Genomic DNA, 11,351 nt, shown 5'->3' on the forward strand with positions numbered 1-11,351 from the left:
CCCTAATAACAACATATTTACAACGGGCAATGCAGTCCTATCTTTCAATTCAATATGCTGTAATCAAAGTAACATAATGGCAGCTTCAGCTTGAATAATCTTATATGGTATGAATACTACAAGACATTACATAAAGATGTGGAGGGTAAAAGAAATGCCCGCACAGGGACAGTGATACACTGATCTGTATAATGCATGATTCATAATATATGATGAGAATATAGTAACCCGTTACATAAAGCACTGATGATGGCTTATGCACTGATGTGATGTGGCATGGCTATCTTTTACTGAAGGTCAGTCTCTTATTTTGTAGGTCTTAGTTATTTCTTATCCTCTCTCTGACTCATTCACCGAATGATCTCACACTTATAATGGAGTACTGCTTCCTAAAAAGTGGAAGGAGTGTTCAAGAGCGGTGACACAGCCAGTGTGTGTGTGGGAGTTAAACAGCAGTGGGTGTTTAGTGGATGCTCAGACCATTTCCCATTGTAAAGCTTACAGTGTCAGAGTGGCTGCAGTGTCATGTTTCCTGAAGCATCATGCTTGGACACACACAAACATCACTCACATCTATATATTCAAAACACACACACACACAGTACATGGACACAGACTCAGTGGTTTTTATATCATTAAAAGAAAGCCCTTACGTTCAACAACAATCCATTACCATCACTTTCAAGCTGAATGTCAGTCAGTCATGTGAAGCTTACAGATTAGCTTCATCCAAGCCTGGCTGCACTTAAAGGTTCTTCCATACATATGACTCTGTGTTCTTGTTGCTACATGGAAAAATATTTCATTGGGAATGAGCTCTTATTTCACTGACCACAACAGTGCTAAAATGAAACTGATAAATCTTTTTTGTTGAGGAATTTTTGGTTCTTACTGTCTATATAATAAATTAGGAAAAGTACAATTCCGGACTGAAGAACGTTATTTGTAAATTGTCTCTGAGGCAGCCTCAAGAAGTGGGAGGTACAGATGCACAAAATGTTATATTTTGATTATAGCGAAGATTTAAAATCAACATTACACCTTCAAGAAAGTGTCATATATTACAGATATATACACAAATACAAAGACAAGTACACAGACAGAAACACATCCACAGCTTGCTGATCAAATTCAGTGTTTCCCCATATTATCAAAACACGTCTCCTGGTCTTACGTATTGAACTGAAGGACACTCAGAGCAAAAGGCAAATCTGTTTTCTTTCTGTTCCTTGCTCTTTAGATGGTGTACTGTGAACGATAAATCTTTTGGGTTGTGAATCTAAACTGCCCTCTAACTGAACTATATGAAAACTAAAATTAACATTTTGTCTAAAAACATGTGACTTTATTTAACAGCTGTTTTGTAAATTATGTTCTTCAAGAAGAAACCGCTCTGTAATTAGAAAAAAACGAAACAAAAATGGAAACACTGAAGTTGTACTGAGATGAAATGAAAATGTGATTTTGCTTTTGACAGCATGCTCTGTCTTCGGTCAAGGAAGACAAATAGGTCTGTTACTGAATCTTTACTGTTACTTGTGTTTACATGGCACATGTCACCATTTTGGCAGAATAGAACATCTTGGGCTGTCCAAAATACAATTTTCTGGGCTTCAAAGCTTCACTGAGAATGACTCAAGAACATTATAAGAGATAATATAAGATTGGCTTAGTATTTTTCAAAATGTCTATCACTGTGCAGTGTTGTGGGCAGGAAAGGGGGAGAAAGAGAAAGGGGATGACACGCAGCAAAGGGACACAAGTCGGATTTGAACCCTGTGCTGCTGCAGCAGGGGCTCAGCCTTTGTACATGGGATGCCAGCTCTACCAGGTAAGGGAATCCGGGCACCCTGCGATTCCGTTTTCCAGCAGGTGAGTTGTGTGTTGAGGAGGCTTGTTAATAATGTGGTCCATTGTACATAATTAAAATAAACAATATTGTCAATGTCGATTACCATGGCAATGGTCGACGCTTCGAAGCATTGGGTCAGCCCAAAGAACATGAAAAGGAAAAGTTTGAGGTTCTAATTTCTTTTTCTGCTTTTGATCCTCCTCAGAAAATTGAACTTCTGAGTGTCCAATAATGAAGTCCTGCAAAAGGTTTGTAGTTTATTTCTTCACAAAGAAAAAAGGCAGTAATCAGCCAGTTACACTGGATAAGTCAGGTTTTGGGTGAAGTTACTTTTAAGAACCACAAAGTCCTCCAAAATGGTGCCATGTTTCTCAAAACCAAACTCACTGTTACAGACCTGCTTATATAAACACATATTTTGGTCTCCCTTAGTATAGCATATAGCAACACAAGTGTCATGCAGACAAGAAAATTCCTACATTTAGTGAGTTCCAAAGCTGCATATCAACTAATGTTGGTTCACTGATATGAATGGTAGATTTAGAGCAATGGGGGATACAAGAATTATGTCCAGGAGACACTTACCAGAGAAATTTCGAGAAACCAGCATGGTAGTAAGAATGGCCCCCTTCAAGGAAAACAAAGAAGATGCTTTTACAGTAACATTACAGTAACATAATAATTTAGACATTTCTATACAAATGAACACTCACTGTGCCACTGCCTGGTGCACATTATGTACCACAGGAGTGATTCAACCAATATCCAGGTGACTGAAGCTTTTAAATTTGCTCTTCTAACAAAACAAGACAGGGCTTTCCTGGGAAAGATCCTGACACACAGTCACAGCAGGTGAAACAATTAAATTTGCATTTAAATAGCACATAAACAACATCTGATTGGCAGATACACTCTGAAATGTGGATTGTGGACTACATGGTAACAAAGACCCTTTATGAGCCATCACTGCTTCCCATAAAAGATGTAACCACAAATAAAACGAAGCAAGAAATTACACAGAAAAATTGAGACAGAGAGAGAGAGACAGAGAGAGAGAGAGAGAGAGAGAGAGAGATAGCGAGCGAGCGAGAGAGAGAGAGAGGAGTAAAGCAGCTAATCTTGACACTGTTTTCTCTGGAGACATCATTTACAACTGGAGCTGATAACTTTTTATAGGGCTATAAAAATACTACTGAATTGCAAATAGACCACAGTATTTAAGAGCTGCGGAGGTTGATATATATAATATATTTCATATCTGAATAGCTAAACCAAGATGCTTCTGTCTTAACCATAGCAAAGGCGGCACCTTTATCGAGCTGTAATGCTGCACGAAAAAAACTAATACATAGTATGTGGGAGCCTTTTTTTCGCAATAGTAGATACTTCCTTGTATTTGTTTGTGCTAGAGATGATGCCCCACAGTCTGACTAAACTGTTAAAGCAGCTCTAGTAAAAACCTTTACATTGTTTTATGTCAATCTGCAAAATTCAAAATCTGCAAATGTAATGGAGCGAAGCCTGCGAGCTAGTTCAGGCAGTCAACTCTCTCTGTGTAGATATACACACATGACATGCCTCAATCAATAATCACTAACCAAGCGCTCCTTTAATCTGGCGTCTATTTAAACTGGTACGAATTTACTACTCTCCCTCTGCTCTGTCATGTCTGCTGTTGCCCTGCATCCGTATTGCTGCTGTGCTCTGTAGTATTTGCTGCCTGCTGCGCTGTAAGCCCCACCACCACCCAGATCCACCTGTAGGCTCAGACTGGGGGTTAAGTATTTGCGCATTTCCCCGCAGATATGTTTATCATTAGAGATAGTGGGGAGTATGCGATTTTGGCGTCTGGGTCTCGGAGCCTAGACGCCAAAATCTAAATATGCTATACTGCTGTAATAAACATTTCAAACGTGAGTTGGCTGACTGAACTACTTTTGTCACACTCACTTTTGTGAGTCCAAATAAGTTTGGGAATACATATAATGAACGTACAAATATTCTAGATGATTTTTTTTTATAATGTTTAGCACATATAACAATACCGAATTAACTGATTCACTGTCTGTGAATTTTAAGTGTTGTTGTGACCTTTTTTTTTGTTTCTGTTTATGTAGCTGAATGTCTAACCTTGCCAGTGTCCATTTCTTTCTAAATGTGAAAAGAGACAATTGGTTCACACTGATGGCATTCTGGTTGAATGGTCTAACATTTTCCTGCAGCCACCTGTATTTCTGCTTCCAGTTCCCCATGTGCCGGTATTTCAGCCATGCCAAGACTAACCAAAAGCAGCAGGGTAACAGTGAGATGCTCCAGTGGCTAAGCTGTTGTATTCGCACAAAATGTCAGCAATAAATCAGAGTAGAAGGGAAAACTATGCATGTAGGATAAGTCCGGATCTAAACTGCCTTTTCATATAACCCTAGTGCCAGAGTCAGGAGAAAAAGCAATAATATTACATGAGCTCCATTAAACACATTTAAAACTTTACACCATCTTAAATTTATAGCTCACAAACATTACAGGAAAAGTGCAAATACCACTTGGTAATACTATGGTATCCCTGAAATGTACAAGGGCTCATTAGAGCAGAAGATGATGATGTGGGAGAGAGTGAGCATGCAAACAAACCTTGAGTTTCCTTCTGGCATTGAATTTCTTCAGGCACTCCACGGTCTCCTGTCTGTGCATCATAGACGCCACTGTGGACCGTTGCTGGGTGAAAGAAGAAGACAAGGAAGAGCAGGAGGAAGAGGAGAATGAACAGGATTATTCAATGTGTTTGTGTTTGCTGTGATCTAATCACTTGTTTGTCTTTCTAGGCGTGCAGTAAGTGTAAAGATTGTGTGGAAAATATGTTGTCTGTTTCATGTAGGGGACACTTACGCAGACCCATGGGTGCTTGAGGGCCTCCTGAGCAGTGATCCTTTTGGCTGGGTTGATAGTCAGCATCTGGTTGATCAGGTTTTTGGCCTCTGGGGTGACTGTGTCCCACTCTGGGGAAGGGAACTAAAGGCACAAACAGAACAGTTGATAGACAGAGAATTAAGCAGCAATTATTTTGATAATCAATTAATCATTTTTCAAGGAAACATACCAAACATTCACTGGTTTCAGCTCCATGTATGTACGAATTTTGTGCTTTTTTTCTGTATTATATCATTGTAAATTGAATACCTTTTAGCCTTGGACAAACACTTATTTGAAGGCGAACGCTTGGGCGAACGCTTGAGCATTTTTCACATTTTTCTTTTACTTTTCACAGACATAAGATTAATTGTAAAAATAATAAGCAGATTAATTAATAATGAAAGTGGTTGTTAGTACCAGCCCTTATTCAGTGAAATTGTGTCCAAACCACTTCAGAAAACAACATTTTCAAATACCACTACAAGTCTACAAATCTGAAGAATATTTATCTACATATAAAAATGCAATATGTCATTAGGAGATATGGTACATTGTTTGTGTGACATTTTTCACCACATAAACAGATATTGCATATTATAGCTTGAAAAAAAGATTTTTTTAACCCAATTACATGTACCTTCAGCCACTGTGGCCCCATGTAGGTGTTTTTTGGCAGGAGGCCAGTCCAAGCACAACAAACTTTTCTAAAATTCTAAATCCATCAGGTCCTGTTGTGTTTAGGCATAAATATGGATGTCTGAGTCCTCTGAGCCCAGAATCCCTGCCAGAGACTCAGACAGGCTCTCTCTCTCAATTTGGCATGGACTTAAATGTGATCTAAGGTGAGGCTCCCTCTCTTGCACCCCCTGAAATATGAATGAGGTGACTGAATTACGTAACCGCTGCCAAATAGAAACGAGGGCAGTGGGAGGAGAGGAGAGGAGGGGAGAAATAAGAGAGCAGGAGAGGAGAGGAGACTCACATCGTAAGCCCCAGCCTTGATCTGCTGGTACAGCTTGTGCTGGTCCTCATCCCAGAAAGGAGGGTAGCCCACCAGCAGGATGTAGAGGATCACCCCTGAGACACACACAGAAACACATATGGACAAACACATATACATACACAGAGAAAATGCCTAATTAGTCAGTGTGTTTCTGTTTTTTGTGTATAATCATCTAGGAAATGCCATATGTGTGTAAAGTGTGTGAATGAGTGTGTGTGTCTCTCTGTACAACTCACCGCAGGCCCAGATGTCCACAGGTTTGCCATAGGCCTCCTTCCTCAAAACCTCAGGGGACAGGTACCCCGGTGTGCCAGCAAATCCTGCAGTAAAAACACACACATAAACCATTGATTAACATGCTCAAGGCAACAGATTGTGTATCTGCTATCCTTGGATTGGCTTGTATAGAAAGCAAGATAATCTTTGATAAACTAAAACGGATTCATCCACACAGTAGACTGAGATCTTAAAGACAGATTTTAGGCTTTAAGATCAGTTGACTGTGAACGACTGGCAAATCTCTCATTGAGGAGAGCCATAGACACCACTGCTGAAGGGTACAGAAGTTTGTAGTAGAGAGCCAGGTGAGATGTGGAAGTGTAGCTGAACAGTGCTAATCTGTGACAGGTTCACCCCACTCACTCTTTGCTAAGTAATCTCCATTTCTGAACAGAAACTTGTAGTACTGTGCACCATTATAATCATGAGTTTGACATCCCTAATAAAAAAAATAACATTAGCAATAATGATGGGGATAGTAATAAATGCAGGTTAATTTATGGTACCAGACCATTCACCATTTATCAAACAACTCTAGTGTCAGCACAATATAATCTTGGTAGTACCATCTATGTTAGTTAACATATGAACTAAGTGTTGATAATCTGGCATGTACATCTTTACAATTAATCTTGCATGACCACAAGAATAAATTTTAGGGAGAGGTATTGTCTAATAGCTTAAGTCTCTCTCTCTGTCAGCTGAACCTTCTTATATCACTGTTTTTTATCCTTAGATCTATATTCCTTTACCAAGCATTTTTCATAAAAAATCATTCTTAGGCAACCACAAAGCTGTTCACCATTGCAGTCCTTACCACTGACAGTAACTGTGAAGCAATTCAGTTTTTTAAATTAGACTGAAATGGTATAGTGCTCCCACTGTGAAGTTGTCTACAAACTTAAAGGTCACAGCTAGTTTGTCTGACTAGACTATGCAGAGCAGCTGATAAGATTGAAAACTGAGCACCCAACATATTGTAACTTCTACTTTGTTACAGAAGACCACGGTTGAGAGATAAATCTAAAAGACAACTGGTCATTCAGCGTGACTTAGGATAGCGTAGGTAGGATTAAAGCTTGTTCTGAACCACTATCCAAGTCGATCTTCGCATATATTTAGCTATGCAAATTATGACCATATTTGGGACACTAGCAGATCCTGTGGGTCTAGGTTTATGTTAAATATCCCTCGACAGGAGGTTACCTTCAGAGTTGGGTTGGCATTGCACTGCGCTTCACATGTATTGCTGATCTTATTCTCGTTGGCCGAGCCTCAATAAATTCTGCTGTTCAAGTCAAATCTTGTTCTTAAATTTTGTTTGAGTACGACTGTTTCATCTTTTTCAAAGTTTTCCATCACAGTAACTAAACCTTGTTCTATTGCTGTAGTCATAACGAGCTCTTTTATAACTTTAGATAGATACATATAAAATAGAGATATGATTAACTCCTATAGCCGTAGTACGTACCAAACCAGGCCTGCTGATCCCCCTGCACCTCAATGGCTAGGCCAAAGTCAGCCAGCTTCACTGCGGCATTCTTACATTTGCTTGCTAGGAGAAGGTTCTCTGGCTAAAGTGGGAAAGAGGAGATAAATAAGGTTACCAAACATTTTGAAATGAAGGACGGGGGTACAAAACATACACTGCTTTAGTGGGGGAAGAGCTGCAGGTAGATAGCTATGCATGCACAAAATAGGGTTCAAACAGTACATTCTTATCAACACTGTATGTAGCACACACAGAACACAGAAACACACAGATATAAATGTCATTTGAATAACTTGCGTGGACATATAAAGACTATACAATAAAAGTCAGTCCACATTTCAGCAGAGGAAAGGTGAATAACCTTTATTGCATAGCCTTACGTGTACACACAACCCAATCGGTCTGCAGTGCTTTTTTGTCATAGCCTCATGTGGTGTGCTGTGGTCTATGGGCTCCATCTCTGTGGCCCAGATAATGCAGTCAGCCTCATTATTCTCTGTCAGAAGAGGGTTCTAATAATGGGATGCTATCCCCACTGGCCCCTGCTCCTTCTCACTTTGTCTCTCTATATCTCTCTCAATCTCACTTAATCATTGCCACTCTAAGAGAAACTGGCAATCTTGAATGATAAATAAAGCACTGAGATGGGAAAAATCAATACAAAATATAAAACACTCATTTCATTCATTGTATTCACGACGCTGGAAAATCATCAACTATGAGTTAGTATGACTACTTAGAGTTTGAGAGGTCAGCTAGGCTAACAAGGTAACCTGTATATCTTAGCATGTCAAGTCTGTTAGTTAACTGAGTGTTAGACTAAGCTTGACAAAACTAGTTTTTCCACTATAAGCCTGATACTACAGTACCAGTTAATTGATTTCTGCCTTTAGAGGAGCTTTACCTCCAAGAAATTGTTATATAACTGAAACTCCCAACCCGGGTTATCATCTGCCATCCTGGTTTGTGTTTGGTGATCACGAAGTGCAGTTTTAATGTACTACAACCTTGTTTTGGCTAAACTCAATGTCAACAGTAACACCTGCTTACCAAATGTCTGACAGATGTGGTTCTTTAATAGCCATGCAGTTACACTAATGTGCATATTACTGAGGGCTTCTATTCACGGAACAGAAGCCTGCTGTGTAAAATTACTCATACGACGGTTTCTCTTGTCATTTAGGGACTAAATTTAGTCTCTTTAATGTCACTTATAGAAGTCTTTCTTCTCTTCCAATTAGCTTGTGTCGTTGTTTCCTGATATGCGCTACTGTAAACAACGAAAGCGCAAACTTACAACACGGGGAGAATGGGGACATTATATTTAGGCTGCATTTCTGTCACTGCCTCCCCTGCATTGCAGAAGTGTGAGTCTTTGCACCCTCTGCCCGCTGCACTCAGCTAATTTGTTTAGAGGCATACTGTGTATTTAAAGTGCAGATACTTAAGAGTGTGCTTTTACAGTCTTTGAGCCCTTAAGTAAAAGAGAAGGAAATAAGCAAGAGAGAGAGACTGTGAGAGAGCGAACCAGTAATCCTAAGGAGCTGTGCCTACCTCGTGTCATCATATTCTCTCAGCTCTACCACTTGGTTAGGCTTCACTCTTTTGTGAACGAGGGAGTTAAAACTTGCCAACACTGCAGCAGTAAGCTAATCCGTGAAAACGGATGTGGGTGGAAATTCTGATGAAGCATGTGCTTCCATCAAAAGGTGCATAAATGCATTGCAAAACATCCAGGCCACATTACAGGCATAACAGCAGCAATCGCCATCACTTTTTGACATAAGCTCTCCTTCCCTCTCTATCTCTTTAGCACACACATACACATATACACACAGCTGAGCACATTGGTGGCTAGCAACTAGTTTGGTTGAAAGGGAGAGGGAGGGTATACAGAAGATCGAAAAGGCTGTATTTGAGAGCAGTTCATGAGTGGGTGTTTCAAATGGAATGATTCCCATCTTTCTCTCTTCCATTTTATATATCTGTCAGCAGAGGATCTGGAGCTGCTGTGACATTCCTGACTAATTCCCCTTGAGAATGTAGCTGAGATGTAGTCGTCCATTAAAAAGGCACTTTTCCTATATGACATATATAATATGATCTATTAACGGAATTTCATTTGATCCATTACTTATGTCAAACTAAAAATGCTGCCTTTGAAAAAAAAACAGTGACCAATAGACTGAAAGACAGTATACTTTTAACTTCACAACAGTGTGAACAATATAGCACAATTTGGTGGTGGGGGATTGGCACACAAACAAATCTGCTTACTGTGTTGTCATCTCATATACCATAACCCAATTCCTAATTTGAGGGATCTTGTCACCCAGGCTGTCCTCAGTCATCACACTATGACCTATTGCATGAAATGCTCTCCGATGCTTGGGTGTGAAACCAGATAGGTGTGTCGGCTAAATAAAGAAATAGCCACAACAGTTCTGATGAACACAACACGCCTTTGCTGGAATGCTGGGACTGACATTTGCATAGAAGAGGTCTGCCTGACAAAGCGCACCATGCACAGCAAGATGCGACATACAAGCATGCACATACAAATACACGACTAGGTTCATAACATGACAGCAAGAGGACTGGAAACATCTATCTGTTTAGACACTGACTGATTCACACAAAGCTCATATTTGAGGTGCTGCTTTGTTTGAAGTAATGTTTCCATGAGCACAGTATTAAGCCAAATTTAAACACTTACAAACCGAAGCAAAACTTCAGCTTAGTTCCTTCACAGTTAGCAATCACATTAAACAACTGCTTTGTGTACAATATTACTGAAAATGCATTTCAAGCTCAGAAAAAATCCTTGAGCAAAACTTAATATGAATCAAGTTTACAAAATACATCTATTAAGCAATCCCACAGTTCTAAGAAACTTGGAACAGGTTCAAAATTAGCACCTGCTCTACCAGTCAGTCATCAGATATAAACAAATGTCACAACATTACAAGTCAGTTGATGGCAGTATACAGAAAATGAGCTGTCACATTTGAAGCACTGCGGGTCATTAAGTGATCTATAAAGGCAATTGAAAAAGTGTCTCATAATCAATAGTTAACATTTTTCTCTGACCAGAGGTCAGATTAAGTATTCTCCAGGGCCATCTTGGATGGTCAGCTGTGCAATGATAAGATCCTGTTCCGAAAAGGTTACAGAGCGGCGGCACTGGTCTTGTGCGCGCTTGACCAGTGTCAATGTCATGCTTGAAATCTCAACAGACAGGGGGAAGTGGTGTTTAAATAACAGGAAAAGAAGTTGACTGCATTGAGCTGGAGGTATGAGCTGTGTATGGCAAGCCAGAGCCAGAGAAAGGTCGGGGGGGGGGGGGGTATTTGACAAAGTTGTTGGGACTGGTCTAGCTCTGAGTGGGTCTGGTCTAGCTCTGAGTGGGGAAACGCACTTTGGCCTGACTCTAAATGGCTTTCTAACTGTACAACCAACCATTGTATAGGCCTAAACTGTAAGGTTACAAAGAGTGCAATTGTATTTATCAGAATTCAGGGGTAATGACATGACTCAAAACCCTCTCTAAGTCCTGAGGTTTTGCAAGTGACATTATGTCCACAAACATTACAGACAGTTTCTCATTTACTTATCAGACTTAAACAGATTACACAAATAACACACCCACACAAATATATAAGCACACTCTCAAGGACAGCAAGGTAATCCCCATCACTCACCTTCAGGTCCCGGTGCACCACACCCATTTGATGGCAGTGAAGCACCGCTTCCAGGATCTGCTGGATGCAATGACTGCACGCAAACAGCAGGGGGAGCAGGTTAGTCTGAGCACA

The 11,351-nt window shown here is 40.0% G+C and overlaps 2 protein-coding genes across 2 annotated transcripts in view; one reads left to right on the forward strand and one right to left on the reverse strand.

The window, feature by feature from the left end:
* LOC118325739 (phospholipid-transporting ATPase ID-like) overlaps window positions 1-11,351 on the forward strand; it is a 204,037-nt gene that overhangs the window by 35,777 nt on the left and 156,909 nt on the right. The gene's annotated exons all lie outside the window — the stretch shown is intronic.
* LOC118325743 (calcium/calmodulin-dependent protein kinase type II subunit beta-like) overlaps window positions 1-11,351 on the reverse strand; it is a gene marked incomplete in the record, with an annotated part of 68,785 nt that overhangs the window by 27,901 nt on the left and 29,533 nt on the right. Inside the window, 7 exon segments of the mRNA XM_035658533.1 lie at window positions 2,438-2,480; window positions 4,484-4,567; window positions 4,739-4,861; window positions 5,745-5,839; window positions 6,002-6,085; window positions 7,516-7,618; window positions 11,238-11,310. Coding sequence (XP_035514426.1) covers window positions 2,438-2,480; window positions 4,484-4,567; window positions 4,739-4,861; window positions 5,745-5,839; window positions 6,002-6,085; window positions 7,516-7,618; window positions 11,238-11,310 — 605 coding nt within the window.

This window comes from Morone saxatilis, unplaced genomic scaffold (genome assembly GCF_004916995.1).
Source record: "Morone saxatilis isolate NCDOM2014 unplaced genomic scaffold, NCSU_SB_2.0 Contig16, whole genome shotgun sequence".
NCBI lineage: Eukaryota > Metazoa > Chordata > Actinopteri > Moronidae > Morone > Morone saxatilis.